At 44.8% G+C, this 17,168-nt stretch overlaps 1 protein-coding gene across 1 annotated transcript in view; it reads left to right on the forward strand.

The window, feature by feature from the left end:
* Positions 1-11,658, forward strand: part of Dbt (dihydrolipoamide branched chain transacylase E2) — a 28,869-nt gene extending 17,211 nt beyond the window's left edge. Inside the window, exons 6-11 of the mRNA NM_053312.1 lie at positions 2,581-2,797; positions 3,143-3,309; positions 6,854-6,931; positions 7,926-8,117; positions 8,238-8,309; positions 9,806-11,658. Of these exons, the coding sequence (NP_445764.1) occupies positions 2,581-2,797; positions 3,143-3,309; positions 6,854-6,931; positions 7,926-8,117; positions 8,238-8,309; positions 9,806-9,973 (894 nt within the window). The 3' untranslated portion in view covers positions 9,974-11,658. The remainder of the gene's footprint in view (positions 1-2,580; positions 2,798-3,142; positions 3,310-6,853; positions 6,932-7,925; positions 8,118-8,237; positions 8,310-9,805) is intronic.
* Positions 11,659-17,168: the final 5,510 nt, after the last annotated feature.

Consider the following 17,168-nt stretch of genomic DNA (forward strand, 5'->3'; position numbering starts at 1 on the left):
CAGGCAAGACACACAGAACAAAGAAATAAAACCTTATTTAAAAAAAATGAGAGAGAAGAGCATGGGGGCCCACACCTTTAATTCCATCACTCAGGAGGCAGAGGCAGGTGGATCTCTGTGAGTTCAAGGCCATCCATCCTGATCTACACAGTAAGTTCCAGGCCAGCCAGGACTATTCAGAGAGACCTGTCTTAAGAAAGAAAGAAAGAAAGAAAGAAAGAAAGAAAGAAAGAAAGAAAGAAAGAAAGAGAGAGAGAGAGAGAGAGAGAGAGAGAAAGAAAGAAAGAAAGAAAGAAAGAAAGAAAGAAAGAAAGAAAGAAAGAGAAAGAAAGAAAGAAGGGAAGGAAGGAAGGAAGGAAGGAAGAAAGAAAGAAAGAAAGAAAGAAAGAAAGAAAGAAAGAAAGAAAAGAAAAGAAAGAGAGAGAGACAAAGAATTATGGGGAGATTTAGAGATTGGGAGATTTAAATGGACAAATGAACAAGTGTGTATAAAAGTAACAACAGCTTGCACACAGGTCCTGAGGCTTGTTTCTTTTCTTTTTTTCAGATTTATCTTTATTGTTAATTATTTGGGTTTTTTTTTTCTTTTGTTGGATTTTTTTTTTATTTACATTTCAAATGATATCCCCTTTCCTGGTTTCCCTTCCAGAAACCTGCCATCTTACCCCCTTCCCCTGGCTTCTGTGAGAATGCTCCCTATCCACCCAAACCCTCCCACCTCCCTGCCCTGGCATTACCCTACACGGGGGCATCGAGCCTTGACAGGACCAAGGACCTCTCCTCCAATTGATGCCCGACAAGGCCATCCTGTGCTACATATGCGGCTGGATCCATGGATTCCTCCATGTGTACTCTTTGGTTGGTGATTTAGTCCCTGAGAGCTTTCAGGGGTTTGGTTGTTTGGTATTGTCATTCTTCTTCCTCTGGGTTTGCGAACCCCTTCAGCTCCTTCAGTCCTTTGTCTAACTCCTCCATTAGGGACCCTGTTCTCAGTTCAATGGTTGACTGCAGGCAAATTTGCCTCTGTATTTGTCATGTTCTGGCTGAGCTGAAGCTTGTTTCTTTTTTCCTCCCTTCCTTTCTTTTTTTTAACTAATAAAAAATAATGTATTTACTTAGAAGCATTCAGAATGTCAGCAAAACAGCCACATTGGTTTTTTGCAATTACAGAATGGTATTCAGTTAACAGAACAACAATTATCTTCGTATAAGCTACATCAGAGACCATTGAAGATGAAAAAAAACAAAAACAAAAGAAAAAACAAAACAAAAATTAGACCACTGTCCCCATATATAACTAATTTTGTGCGTGTACCAACGAGAACCTGCTTTAATTTCCATGCCAGTTTACACCACCCAGACTGTACCAGGCAAGGTTAGTGGGATTGAAGATACCACCAGGACAGGGCTAGCTAAGACACACTCAGTAGTGTGTTAACTATACAAAAAAAGACTGTACAGTTTAAAAACAAATCCTACACAGCCTTATATTTCAATCTTTTTCTTTAAAAGGAGTGAGTTATATACAGGGGGGGAGGGGTTGAATGCTTTATAGACAAGAAAAAACTGTACTAGAACCAACTTATTCATCATCATCATCTTCTTCTTCTTCTTCTTCTTCTTCCTCCTCTTCCTCATCCTCTTTATCCTCCTCGTCGTCTTCCTCTTCCTTCTTTTTCTTGCTCTTTTCAGCCTTGACCACCCCCTTTTTCGCTGTATCAGGTTTTCCTTTAGCTCTGTAGGCAGCAATATCCTTCTCATACTTCTCCTTCAGCTTGGCGGCCATCTTCCCATAGGGCTGCTTGTGTCCGTGTCAGTGCTGTTCCACATCTCTCCTAGTTTCTTTGCGACATCACCAATGGATAAGCCAGGATGCTCGCCTTTGATTTGGGGTGATACTCAGAACAGAATGAGAAGAGACCGAAAGAGGCCTCTTGGGTGCACTGGGGTCCTTGAACTTTTTGGTCTCCCCTTTGGAGGGATGTAGGTTTTATTTCTCTTTCATAACAACCCTTGTCAGCCTTCGCTTCCCCTTTTCTTTAGCAGACATGGTCTTCCACCTCTCTGAGCACTTCTTGGAGAACTCCGAGAAGTTGACGGAAGCATCCGGTGCTGCTGCTTATGCTTTTCCCAGCAGGGTTGGGTAAAGAATGCATATGAGGGCATTTTGCCTCTCGGCTTCTTAGCATCGCCTTTGCCCGTGTTTAATTGATTTTCCTCCTCCAGTGCCCGTCCAGCTCTCACTTGCCCCAACGCTGTCTCTATGGACTTAGTGTTGTCTCTTAAGTGATGAAAATGTTCCTCAAACGAAGTTACTAGGAAAAATTTTACCTTTAAATAATTCCACTTCTTTATATTTATTTTTTTTTCTTTTGGTTTTTCGAAACAGGGTTTCCCTGTGTAGCCTTGGCTGTCCTGGAGTCATTCTGTAGACCAGGCTGGCCCGGAACTCAGAGATCTACTGCCTCTGTCTCCTGAGTGCTGGGACTAAGCGTGCACCATCACTGCCTGGCTTTTCTGCTCCACCTTTAAACATCAATGGTAGCTTTATCTTTAACATTAAAACGTGTTCTGTTTTAGATCAAGCTGAGTGAAGTTGTTGGCTCAGGAAAGGATGGCAGAATACTTAAAGAAGACATTCTCAACTTTTTGGAAAAGCAGACAGGAGCCATACTGCCTCCCTCACCGAAATCGGAAATCACACCACCGCCACCACAGCCCAGAGACAGGCCCTTTCCCACGCCGGTATCAAAGCCTCCAGTATTCCTGGGCAAAGACCGAACAGAGCCTGTGACAGGTAAGGGTAGCCGTGTGAAGCCGGGGTGACGTAGCTTGGGGAATTACCTCGGGAGATGATGCATGTTCACCGTAGGACGTCGTTGCTTGCCTTTGGAGCCTGGGTCTCACCATGTCGCCCAACTACTTGATATGTAGACTAGGCTGGCTTCCTAGTCAGAGATCTTCCTGCTCTGCCTCTCCAACACTGGGATTCAAGGCACAGACCACCATACCTGACTTTCAGTTCTCACTAGCAGACAATTTCAAATTCATCGTGAAATTATAATCAGGCAATGGTACAGCTTTTCCATTTTGTACCGAATAATATTATCAGATTTATATAAAACAATTGTGTTTCTTCTAGGCTTCCAAAAGGCAATGGTCAAGACCATGTCCGCAGCCCTGAAGATTCCTCACTTTGGGTACTGTGATGAGGTTGACCTTACTGAACTGGTTAAGCTTCGAGAAGAATTGAAACCTGTTGCTTTGGCTCGTGGGATCAAACTCTCCTTCATGCCGTTCTTCTTAAAGGTGAGTTTCCCTCACCCCAAACACAGCCCCAGAGGGACGGGGCCACTGTGTTTTGTAAGGATGCAGCAGGTTAGAAGGTTGGCGTTAAAATACTACTTTATGCCGTATCTCAGACTTAGAACGAAAGGTCCAAACCTACCTTCTCTTTGTTTCATAGGAATTTATACAATTGAAGTCTGTTGTACTTTTATCTGCTTGCCTCTTTTTGAAGAGTTATTTTATGTTTAAGTTATATTTAATCTATTTACTTAGTGTGTGCATGTGCGTGCATGCATGTGCAGGAGTGTACACTTGTGTGTGTGTGTGCTGCTCGACTGCACTCCATAGGACAACTGGCAGGAGTCTGTTTTCTCCTTCTACCTCGTGAGTCCCGGGGAATGAACTCAGGTTGTCAGGCTTGGAGGAAGAGTGCCTCACTCAACTCACTGACCATCTCACCAGCCCGGGATTCTTTCATTTGTTTGTTTTGGGGGCAGAGCTTCACTATGCATCCCTGGCTGGCCTGGAACTTACGATATAAACAGCTTTCAAACTCAGAGCTCAACCTGCCTCTGCCTCCCAAGTGTCGGCATTAAAGGCGTGTACCACACAATGCCTGGCTGTTTATTTTTGTGTGTGTGTGTGTGTGTGTGTGTGTGTGTGTGTGTGTGTGTGTGTGTGTGTGTGTTCTTGTAAGAGGCTAAAAGAGGGTGTCAGTCAGAGATCTCCTGGAGCCAGAGTTAACAGGCAGTTGTGAGTCAATCAATTCGGGTTCTCTCTAGGAGCAGCACGTGCTCCTTCCTATGCACAGAGCCGTCTCCCCTCTTTAAGCTAGAAAGAAAACTGTTCTAACAGTTGAGGAAGGCCTCAAAGGGGAAGAGGAAAGTTCTGATTTGAGCTGAGAGAAGACATGAAGGGCTACACATCACGGTGGGTATTTATTTCTGTGTATTCAGTACATTCATGAGGAGGCCTCGGAGCATGTTCCCAGAACTGGCGCTGGGACCATTTGCTGGCAGGGTGATTCTCATTAACAACCACTGCAAAGCAGCCACTGTGCGCCAAGAAAGCAGCCACTGTGTGCCAAGAAAGCAGCCACTGTGTGCCAAGAAAGCAGCCACTGTGTGCCAAGAAAGCAGCCACTGTGCGCCAAGAAAGCAGCCACTGTGTGCCAAGAAAGCAGCCACTGTGTGCCAGGCTTGGGACGCAAGCTCCAGACAGCTACCCTTAACTCTCAGCATTGCAGACATATAGATGACGCATCCTCCAATTTCCTCAGAAGAAAATAGGCCTCAGAGAGGTCGAGAGTCTTCTCATGGACATTAACAAATGGGAAAGCCACATTCTGGTCTGCTCTGCTCCTGCTCTGGCCTCTCATTCAGCAAGGCTCCTCCTGCACCTTCTTCACAGTCTGCCAGGACAAACCATCTTCACTCAAATTATATCACACACACACACACACACCCCGATTCTTTCAACAGTTTCCCTTCAGTGCCTTTAGGATGGCTTCCCAAGTCCTTGGTGTGGCATACAAGTCTCTGCTAACTACCCCCTCCAGTCTCCTCAAAACTACCCCCTTTTAATCACATTGAACTGTACACATAGTTGCTGGGTTATACAGTTTTACCTGAAATACCCACCAGGGCAGGTCTCTCATTCTCTCTCTCTCTCTCTCTCTCTCTCTCTCTCTCTTTCTCTCTCTCTCTCTCTGTCTCTGTGTCTCTGTCTCTGTCTCTCTGCCTCTCTCCTTCTCCTCTCTTCATTTGTTGTTTTCACAACAGAGTTTCACTAGATAGCCCAGGCTGGCCTGGAACTCACAGTCCTGCCCCAGCCCTGCTGGGATTACACCTAGCATCCTCTTTCAAATATTTGTGCATATTAAATATGGAATCAGTTCTGATATAGACTCCAGCACCCTCTGTGGCTCTCACTGTCACCACATGCTGTTACCTACTGCTGTGCATTTTAGCGTGCTGCCATTGTTAGCCTGGTCCCCTTCTCAGGATATTAAGCGCCTGAGACACAAACCGTTCTCCTTTAGCGTATGCCCTACAAAAGGATCGTCTCTAAGCATGGGAGGTTATGGATGTCTCCAAACGGAAGGGGGGCTTCTGGACTCTGTTAAGGGGATAGAGAGTCACCTAGAGAGGTGTCACTCAATTTGTGGGAATGAGAGGGCAGTTAAGGGCTTTACGACAGTAGGTAAAACCTGGATTAGCAAGGACAATGGCTATAGCAGAAGCTCCATAGAAGACAAATAGTTGGTTTCCATTGCTGTATAGCAAACCCCAAATTTAATGGAGTGAAATGTCAGTTGTTTATGGATTCTCATGGGGTAAGCCGAATACAAGTCTGCTGACCTTGGCAGAAATATCACCCTTCTACACACACTCGCAAGTGGGCCAGGGGGTGGCTGCTGTAGGAAGGCCTCAGCAGGCCGGCCTCTTCCCTTGTATATTGTCTCCTTCTCCCTTCTCCTCAGCATGCTCCTCTGTCCCAGCCCGGGGCAGGTGAAGAGAAATGGCAGAGATGTTTGTATCATTTCTCTCTGTCACTGCTTTGTTGCTGTGAAGAGACAACATAACTGCCGCCTGTTATGACTGAACTAGTCACTGTGAAAGATCTCTACCTAACCCTCTCTTTGTAAAAGATTTGATTTGGGCGTGCGATGTCAGGACCCCCACCCAGTAGAGGAACATTTAATGCGACAAAAGTCAAGAAGTCAACTGGATTAGACAGGGGCCATGGGAGAGAGAATTCTTTTAAGAACAACCTTAAGCATCTTTATTTTGCTGTTTTAATTTTTACAAATTATTATTCAGTTTTTTATTCTTCAACAGTATCATATATGTATGCAGTAAATTGATCTTTGAAATTTAACAGAAAGTGTGGCCAATCAAGTACAGTGTGTTAACCTTGTTAGATCCTGGTGCACCGCAAAGGAAGTTATGAACATTTAGGCTTGGGGAGACATTTTGCAATGAGAGAAATCAGCATATGAGCAGGAGAGAACGATATGAAGAGAAAGGAAGTTTAAAGAGCAGGGGAGAGATGGATGGAAGGGGGCAAACAGAAATGAGTGCCAGCAGGTGGGCTCTGCCAGCTCTGCCCTTGACCAGGCCCAGGGCACACACAGAACACTGGCCTCTAATGGTCTCTTCAAAATCATTTGTCGTGTGTTCCTTCTAAACAGAGAAATAGCCTACCCACCTTCGGTATTTGAATTCAGAGCATATTTTTTGAGCTACTGGCTCGTCTCCCATCAAAGCCTAAATCTACATGACAGTGAGGAAATCACTTGGAATTGAGACAGCCTGCATGGTTATTTTGAAAATGCCCTTCCTGTTTGCAAGCAACCTGCCCTTTGTATCATTGGTTTCCATGGTTAGGGCAGTCGAGCTTCCCCTTTGTTAGAGGTCAGAGTTTCTGGAAGTGAGAAAGCTGGGTACACACGGCCGTGAATTAGAGTTCTCTTACCCTCTACTCGTCTACCTTCTGTCACTTCCGGTCCTCCATGCCCGTGTGAGGCAAGAGTGTTCATGGTGAATTATCTTTCCCTCGACAGGCTGCGTCTTTGGGACTACTGCAGTTCCCTATCCTTAATGCCTCCGTGGATGAAAACTGCCAGAGCATCACCTACAAGGTTGGCCATGCATTTTGGAAATCCTTGATTTAGTAGAAGATAGGATACTCAGACAATGACCCTTTTCAGACAGGAGAGAAAGGTATAGCAGAAGCATTTAACTTAGGTTCAGTCTGCTGGCTTCGCTTTCACTGTTCAATACTGACTTTGTTCAAGTGTGCAGTCTTCCGTTTTAAAGTCTTGTTGATTTCCCATTTAAAATAGTGCGCTGGTAGCGCACTCAGTACCCAGCCCTCAGGAGGCAGAGACAGGTGGAGCTTTGTGAGTTCAAAGCCAACCTGAGAGAATTCCAGGATAGCCAGGGCTACACAGAGAAACATTGCCTTGAAAAACCAAAATAATAAACAAATAAGTGGCACTATAAAAATGGGAAGTAGTGAAGAGTTACCCACTCTATGTAGCATCCCAAAAGAATCGCCTCACAAGGTTAAATTTCTGGACTTTTAAGAAAGCGTGCGATTTTTTTTTTTTTTTGGTTCTTTTTTTCGGAGCTGGGGACCGAACCCAGGGCCTTGCCCTTCCTAGGTAAGCGCTCTACCACTGAGCTAAATCCCCAGCCCCAAGAGTGCGATTTTTAAAAAAGTACATGTGGGTAGGCATGTGTGTCTGCATGTGGTACGTGCCCGTGAGTTGATTCCGGAGCTTGCTCCAAGGATTGGGCAGCCAGCGCCTGTACCCACTGCTCTCTCGTTCCCCTGTGCTCCCCAAACCATTCCTTCCAAGTTACTTCTATTCTAGTGAAAATAGTGACTTTTATTTTTTGGTCTTTTGGCTTTTTAAGATATGATCTTGCCATATGGCACAAGCAGGCTTCAAGCCATCACTCTCTCATCCTCAGCCTCCTGAATATTCGGATTACAGCAGCCTACACTAGATTGGCGAAGCAGTTGGTACCTTTGTTTTAGAAGGCAGCAGAGTCTGTCTTTTCTTCGTTATGTTTCTCTTTTCTTAGCTTATGTGTTAAAGGTTCTACTGAGTAATCTTTATTTCCTAGGCCTCTCACAACATTGGGATAGCCATGGATACCGAGCGGGGGTTAATTGTCCCCAACGTGAAGAACGTTCAGGTGCGCTCTGTATTTGAGATCGCCATGGAACTGAACCGCCTCCAGAAACTGGGCTCTTTGGGTCAGCTCAGTACCACAGACCTCACGGGAGGGACATTCACTCTTTCCAACATTGGATCAGTAAGTCATGCTCGGCACAGTTAGAAGTGTAACTTTAATTGCCGATCCCATGTTCCAGTAAATTACAACGTGTAATCTATCAGGCATTCCCTGAAAGCTACATTTTCTCATTCTTCTCAGATTGGTGGAACCTATGCCAAGCCAGTGATATTGCCACCTGAAGTAGCCATTGGCGCCCTGGGAGCCATTAAGGTATGTGTAGTGAGGAGCTGCAGGAAGGAGACTTGGATTGAAGGTTATCTCCCACTTTGTGAAGGTTAGCTCAGTACACCCATTCCTCCCTTCTCTTGAACTAGGTCAGAGGTCACCGTGCAGCTCCAGCTGGCACAGATTCTGGGTCCTCCTGCCCCACTATTCACCTGCTGGGACTACAGGTCTATCCTACCATGCCTGGCAAGGGGCTGATTTCTTGGAAGGCACTTCTACTTTGAACGATAATCTAGATGGCTTAAAAAAAAAAGATCTGTGGCCATGTTTTAGGACTCTTGAATAGGAGTATAGGGATAAGACACTGTGTGTGTGTGTGTGTGTGTGTGTGTGTAATGTAGAGGTAATTAAGGAATCAGTTATCCTTCTACCATGTGCCTTCTAAGGTTCAGACTCAGGTAATGAACGTGGCCTGGCAGCAATCACCATTATCTGTTGAGCCATCTTGCCAGGCCTGTCTATTAAATCTAATAAGTTAGAACTTACATTTTGTATATTTCTTATTTATTAATAGCCGAGGGTTTTTGCTGTGTGTGTGTGTGTCTGTGTGTCTGTGTGTGCATGAACGTGTGCCATGCCCTCATGTGCTCAGAGGCTAAAGCGTGTGGGTGTTCCCCTCTGTCACTCTGCACCTGTGACCCATTCCTTTGACCCATGATCTCTTGCTGAACCTAGAGCTTGAGATTTTTGACTGGGTTGGCAGCCAGCAAGCCTGAGCCGCCCTTCTGTCTCCTCCTGCCCCGTGCTGGGGTCACAGGTGTGTGGGGCCACACCCAGGTTACTGCGTAGGTGCTGGGATCTGAAGGCTAATCCTCAGTCTGGCTCAGGAACTGTTCTTAGCTGCTAAGCTGCACCCTTCCCATGGCTCCTATGTGCATTTTGCTTTTTTATCGTTTGCTTCTTGATACCACAGATGGAACTTGTTCATGCCGGGCAAAAACCCTTCAATGCGCTACTCCCAGAGCCCGCGTGTATGCTTCTCGGGATAGCCCAGCCTGGCTTGGGTTTTCGTTTGAAGCTGGAGAGACCCCGCCTTTCCTGACATGTTGTCTGTCACCTGCTGTGGCAGTGGTCACGCCTCCCGCCGTAGTCATCAGACTGCTTTCTATTCCTCTCACACCCCCATCCGGCCCTTGCTGCCTTCTGTAAGGAGTCCAAGAGTTTCCTTGTCTCGGTTCTCTTTTCTGTAAGAGAGTCATAGCGCACGGAGATTAATCACTGTTAACTATTTGAACTCTGGGTGAAATTTAATGTAAATATTATATGTGAGGCGGGAGATCTCTTGAAAACATTAAAGCTTAGGCTATGACCTCCCAAGGCTGGGGCAATAGGAGGCAGCACTTGCAGAAGCCCGGGCGGACGCCCCCTGGTCAGCAGGGAGGGCTGTGTTCTAAACCGAATACCACTGTTGTCAGACCTTCCTTCCACTGTGACTGACGAAAGTTTACCCATGTTTACTTCTTGTTCTCCATTATTTCTAGGCTCTTCCCCGATTTGACCAGAAAGGGGATGTTTACAAAGCCCAGATAATGAATGTGAGCTGGTCAGCAGATCACAGGGTCATTGACGGCGCCACCATGTCACGATTCTCTAACTTGTGGAAATCCTACTTAGAAAACCCAGCGTTCATGCTGCTGGATCTGAAATAACGGCGAACCAGACATCCTTGAACTTTTCGCACTTCCAAAGAGTATGTCAGGCCCGGCTGAGCCAGCACCGACTCTTGTTACAGTTGCATTAGAGGTGGCTTGTGCTGCCTTGGTAGGGCTCTAACGCACAGGATTTATCACTGACGTATTAGGCTTTCTGCTGAAAAGGAGCGGAGGGTAACGGTTCTCCTGGGGTATCACACTGTGTAGGTCACGAGGGGGCTTCCCACTATGGTGCTGAGATCATTGGGTCAGTGAGTTGAAACAAGCAACAAAACAAAATCGACATCACTCAATGTCACTAATAATGTCACTCAATGGTGAATAGCAGTGCAGATGCTGCACTTGCTCTCTTTTTAATTTGTGACTGATTTTTTAATGAAACTTTTAAATTATAATTAATCGGGGAAAGGAATTTATATACAAATATGTTTTCATTTCCCAACAATCAAGGCGACTGCCCTATAAAATAAGTGGAATTATGTTTATTTCTGCAGCTAATGAGACATATACTCTTGCCTTATGTGTAAACTATCATCTATAAATGTCTTATAGCTATAAATTAGGATTTGTTAAAAGGGGAAGTTATAATTTGGTCTTAATTATAGTTTACAACCAAAAAGGCTGTTAAAAGTAAATGTTTAAAATGGATAGACTTCTAGAGCTGTAGAAATGCTTTGGCATCTTGCTGGGAAATACTTGACTTTGCAAACTCACTTTGTGATGTAAAATACCATAAATACAGCATCACTGGCTATTTTTCTCTTACTACTTACCGATTTATTGCCTTTTGATTTCATTGATCTTCAGCTAAACATGAGAAAAGGACTTGGAATCTGTTCTGTTCTCCCGTCCCTCAGTAGGAGCATGAATAAGAAGAGTCAAATGGGAAATTATGGGCACACAATTAGTTTATACAGAAATGCTACTTTAATCCGATAGCGTCAGGATGAATCGAATTCAAGGCTGAGCAAACCTTTATTCCCAGCACTTGAGAAGCAAAGACAAGTGGATCTCTGTGAGTTTGAGGCCAGCCTGCTCTACCGAGTAAGTTCTCAGACAGCCAGAGGTACATAGAGAGACCCTGTATTAAAAAAAAAAAAATCAAATAAAATCAAATTCAGTATTTTGAAATCTAGGTTTGGGGTTTTTTCTTCTAATATTATCTAATTAAATATATCATGACAATATCGCTTATTTAAATGAAAGTTTTGTGGCAGAAGAAAAACGGGTCATTTTAATGCCTACTTGATTTTTTCCCAAAATGGAATTATGTTATAAATTTAGTGAGTACTGTTTGGTTAGAAATTCACATCACGAAACCCATTGTTTTCACATAAAGAAAATTAAGAAAAGAGAACCAATTCAGAACAGGCATTGTGTCCGTAGGCCTGTAATCCCCATACCTGGGAGGGAGGCAAAGGCAAGAAGGACCATGGCAGGAGGCCATTTTAGGTCATGTAGTGAGACTTTGTTGGAAGAAGGAGAAACTATAGATAGCAAGGAGAGTAGCACACTGCTATCTATAATCTAAACATTATTAACATGATATATGTGTCTGTATACATATATAAGTATTCCTTTATAAAAATGAAATAATATATCTACTATTTTACAATTTGATTTTTTAAAATTTATCCTTATGGATGTCTTTATATGCCAATAAACAGTTCCACATTATCATACTCTGTGTGCCTTATAGTAGTTCGCTCTGTGTGTGTGTGTGTGTGTGTGTGTGTGTGTGTATTTACTGTTTGGTTGGGGGGGCATGTATGCCACAGTGAGTCTATGAAGATCCAAGGATAACCCATGGGGGTTGCTTCCCTCCTTCCACCAGCAGCCTCTTCCTGATGAGCCATCTCAGGGGCCCACACAGTCAGTTCCTACTGTGGTGGTTGCGTGTCAGTGTGTCTCCCCAAAAGCCTGTGTTGGTGTCAGCTTTAGCTGCCCTCTGCAGATCTGTCTGCAGTGTCTGGGATTTGAGGATATTAGAGAGCGTGTGGACTTCAGTTGAATGCTGCAGACAGCTTTACCTTCAGTGTGCTTTTATACACAGATAGAACAAAGCAGTGATCCAAGTAAGATTTGAGTTTAAAAAAACATGTGAATAAACACGAGCAAACGCATGCTAAATATTGACAGAGCAGCCTTTTCCAGACCTCTCTCAGGACAGACCGATATGAACACAGTTGCCTGGCACATGCTGTAGATTCTATCTGAGGAAGCACAGAAGCGGCCGAGGTCACGTCCGCTCAGGGCACACTGAGGGCATGGCCTTTGACTAGGTCGGGTGCTAGAGCTGTTTTGACATCCAATGAGAATGAACACGGCTTATAAATTGAGACAAATGTTCGTTGCAGGTGGCACGGAATCGTGTCCAAGAACAATCCAGGGAACAAAATTCACTGGAGGTAAAAGGTTCTCTGCCATTGTTTACTGTCTGTCATTCTCTGACCCCATTGTGACATGTTAGTAACGTAATCCCAGAGGCAAAGCGTTGGCAGGTCAGATGCTTAAGTCATGAGGCACCACCTTTGTGAATGGATTAGCACAGGTTGTAGGACTTGAAGCTGTTTGCTTCCTCTCCTGTGATGCCTTCCACCGAGCTGTGATGCAGCAGAGAGGCCCTCACCAGATGTGGCCACTGGCACTTGAGTTTCCCAGACTTCTTAGACTGTGGAGTAAATCTTTGTTCTTTAAAAGTTACCCAGTCTTGAGGGCTGGAGAGATGGCTGAGTAGTTAAGAGCACTGGCTGCTCTTCCAGAGGTCCTGAGTTCAATTCCCAGCAACCACATGGTGGCTCACAACCATCTATAACGAGATCTGGTGCCCTCTTCTGGTGTGTCTGAAAACAGCTGCAGTGTACTCACATACATAAAATAAATAAAATTAAAAAAAAAAAAAAAGAGTTACCCAGTCTCAACTGCTTTGTTATAGCAACCCCAAACAGATGGCTGTGTTCCTTTTCTACACTTGCTTTTTTAAAGATTTATTTATTCTCACAAGGCCCTGGGTTCGGTCCCCAGCTCCGAAAAAAAAAAGGGGGGGGAAGATTTATTTATTCTATGTATGAGTACACTGTAGCTGTCTTCAGACACACCAGAAGAAGGCATCAGATCTCATTACAGGTGGCTGTGAGCCATCATGTGTTTGCTGGAATTTGAACTCAGGACCTCTGGAAGAACAGTCAGTGCTCCTAACCTCTGAATCATCTCTCCAGCCCTACGCATGCTTTTTGAAAACCTAAGATTAGGTCATTGCATCCTTACTCAACTCTAATCCAACTTGACAAACCATCTGACCCCAAATCAAGATCTACTCTACCCCGGATTAAAAATCCTCCAGTCAAGTTCTTGGCAGATCTTTTTGCATGTGTACTTCTTTTGTGGAATCCTAGTCAGTAAATAAATAAATAAAATAAAAATGGAGAGAGTCCATTGATAAGTGGCTATTAGCCCAAATGCTTGAATTACCCTAGAACACATGAAACTCAAGACGGATGATCAAAATGTGAATGCTTCACTCCTTCTTTAAAAGGAGAACAAGAATACCCTTGGCAGGGAATAAGGAGGCAAAGATTAAAACAGACACAGAAGGAACACCCATTCAGAGCCTGCCCCACATGTGGCCCATACATATACAGCCATCCAATTAGACAAGATGGATGAAGCAAAGAAGTGCAGGCCGACAGGAGCCGGATGTAGATCGCTCCTGAGAGACACAGCCAGAATACAGCAAACACAGAGGCGAATGCCAGCAGCAAACCACTGAACTGAGAACAGGACCCCCGTTGAAGGAATCAGAGAAAGAACTGGAAGAGCTTTAAGGGGCTCGAGACCCCATATGTACAACAATGCCAAGCAACCAGAGCTTCCAGGGACTAAGCCACTACCCAAAGACTATACATGGACTGACCCTGGACTCTGACCTCATAGGTAGCAATGAATAGCCTAATAAGAGCACCAGTGGAAGGGGAAGCCCTTGGTCCTGCTAAGACTGAACCCCCAGTGAAGGTGATTGTTGGGGGTAGGATGGTAATGGGGGGAGGATGGGGAGGGGAACACCCGTATAGAAGGGGAGGGGGGGCTAGGGGGATGTTGGCCTGGAAACCGGGAAAGGGAATAATATTCGAAATGAAAATAAGAAATACTCAAGTTAATAAAAAAAAAATGGAGAGAGTCCAAAGAAAACCACAAAGGCCAGCTGAAGCACGACGTGAGCACACAGCTCTGGTATGGAGGCCTCTATATCAGGCTCACGCAATGCCGTGTGGAATGCTGTAACTCAAAGCACGGGCAACAGCTGTCACTGGTGCTGAGAAGAGAGGGGAGAAAGGGAACGAGAGCAAGTGGACATCAAGAATTTAGGTTCTAAAAGCAACTAAAAAGAAAATAATCAGAAAACAAGTAACAGGTTATACACGGGGGAAGCTGGGCAAAGGTAGGAAGGGGGTTCGCTGGTACTGGGGAGGTTGAGGCGGTCTCCTTCTAATGGTTAGCATGGGTGGCCTCCATCACCCGTCCCTCAAGTGAGTACTGTTACACCAGCTGCAAACTGTTTAACTTGAGGTTTGCTTCAGTACGTTTCCACAATAGGTCTAAAATATGGTACGTCCAGAAAGACCAAGACTATGAGAAGGAATTGCAGGAACGTCATTGCGTGAATGGTATCTGCAGGGCAGCGTGCTCTCTCAACCACTGAGCCGTCACTCCAGCTCCCAAAGGCGTCATTTTAAAAGCACCGACTGTGTCATTCTTACATGTTTTGTGTATATTATACGTGAGCATAAGAGCCAGGCTTGCAGGCTTGCACCCACGGTCCTGGCTGTGTCGGAGGCTGAGGGAAATGAATCCTTTGAGCTCTGGAGCTTCAGACCAACCAGAGCAATGCAGAAAGACCCTCATCTGAAAAATAAAATAATAAAAACTAGGGTCCGGAGAGATGGCTCAGCTGTTAGAATATCTGTTGCTCTGACAATGGAAGCAGGTTGGTTTCCCAGCCACCCACGGGGTGGCTCGTATCTAGCTGTAACTCCAGTTTCAGGAAGTCAGATGCCATCTTCTGACGTCTGTGGGCACTGTAGACACACGCAGGTGACACACTCATACTCATGAAATGAATGAATCTTTAAAGAAAGCAAAAGGAAGAGAAAATGAAAGGACAAGTGAAATGCGTCTCATTTCCAGCAGAATGTTATTCCTAGAGCATAGTAAGACCAACTGTAAGGTTGTGATGATGAATATAAGAATAAAATTCTTGGGCTGGAGAGATGGCTCAGTGGTTAAGAGCACCCGACTGCTCTTCCAAAGGTCCTGAGTTCAATTCCCAGGAACCACATGGTGGCTCAGAACCATCTGTAAAGAGATCTGATGCCCTCTTCTGGTGTGTCTGAAGACAGTACTTATATATAGTAAATGAATAAATCTTTAAAAAAAAATCTTAGTAGGTAGGAAAGTTCCATAGTGCTTTTGGAAAGAAATATAGTAGTTGTTTTTTGAAAGTGGGCATAAAATTTTCTCAAAAGTTGGGCCAATAACAGAAAACAGTATTACATAACCCACACTGATTTTCTTGTGAAAGATTCATTTTTTCCATAGAACTGAAAATGGCCCGCCAATATAAAGCAGAGTGGACATCTCTTTTTAATCTGCTGTGCACTTGGTACCTCATTCGACATATGGGAAGGCTGGGACGTAGCTCAGCTGACGGAGTGCTTGCCTAGAGTGCGTGGATCGCCATGTACAACCCAGTATGGTGAGACAAGCCTGTCACCCAGCATCCCGGCTGATGCAGGGAGGATCGGATGCAAGGTAAGTGTCGAGGATGACAGGGAACATTTGCATTCTCTGGTAGAAAGTGTGCGTTAGTGTAGCTCATGGAAAACAATCTGGGTATAGATATCTCAGTCTCTCTCTTTCTCCGTCTCCAGGGTCTCATGTAGACTACGTTGGTCTCTAGGGAAGAAACTTGATGAAAACCATTCTTTTTGTAAGAACAATATATGCTAACAGAACATGATAACATATGGTTCTATAGAGCTGTGGGTGTAGCTCAGTGGTAGAGTGTTTGCCAAGCAGCAAGATCCTATGTTCCAGCACAGCACTAAAGCGCACATGCATGCACGTGTGTGTGTGTGTGTGTGTGTGTGTGTGTGTGTGTGTGTGTGTGTGTGTAGACATAATGTAAAAATGAGATTTGATACCTTTTAAATTTTGTCTGTGTATAGGTGTGCACAAATTTTAAAAACTAAGTGTATAATTCTCATTTTTGGTGGGAGGGGGTTCAAGACATAGTCTCTTTGTGTAGCCTTGGCTATCCTAGAACTAGCTCTGTAGACTAGGCTAGCCTTCAAACTCACAGAGATCTGCTTGCATCTGCTTCCCGGGAGTGCTGGGATTAAACGTGTGTTCCACTACCGCCTGGCTGAATGTATAGTTTCTAAGAATATGGGATTAGATTCTGTCTGTGGCAGCTGAGAGACAGAAATGGAAAGTTAGTTAAGTCTGAAGCCCCAGGCTTGGACGTGTGCCTGATAGCAGAAGGGGAGGCCAGGGCTCCACTCAGTCCTCAGCCTGCTCCCTCCGAAACTGAAGCTTAGGTGCAGCCCAGATTGGAGTTTCTCAGAGCCACACCTTCCTTGTTCGCTCATCTGAAGCACTGGGGCCTTTAGTTCAAGGTAGGGGCTTTGTCCTGTTGCATATCAATGTACTTGGGAGTTGCTTTGCTTCAAATAGATCCAGTATGTTCTGTTAAGTACGTAAGATCTGTAAATCACAAAAAGTGGATGGACTTTTAGAAAGAATCTTTTCTGGCGCTTAGAAATAGTTCTCCCTCCATGGGGCTGGAGAGATGGTACAGCACTTAATTAATAGCACTTGTTCCTGCAGAAGACCCTGGTTCATTTCCCAGCAAGCATTTGATGGTGCACAACTGTCCACAACTCCAGTTCCAGGGGACCCAAGATGTTCTTCTGGACTGCAGGGTAGTGCATGCATGAGGTGCGCAGCCATACATGCACTCAAAACACCCCACACGGCAAAATTGAATTTAAAAGGAAAGGGTTCTCCCAGAGAGAGAACACCAGGAAGTTTCCTGGTGTTTGTAGGAACTCACTCACATACATTATCAGTTGAACCTTTGCACAGAAGCCCCACGTGATTCTTGCTATTCTCAGCCTTGTCCATGAGCTAAAAT

Source organism: Rattus norvegicus, chromosome 2 (genome assembly GCF_036323735.1).
Source record: "Rattus norvegicus strain BN/NHsdMcwi chromosome 2, GRCr8, whole genome shotgun sequence".
Taxonomy (NCBI): Eukaryota; Metazoa; Chordata; class Mammalia; order Rodentia; family Muridae; genus Rattus; species Rattus norvegicus.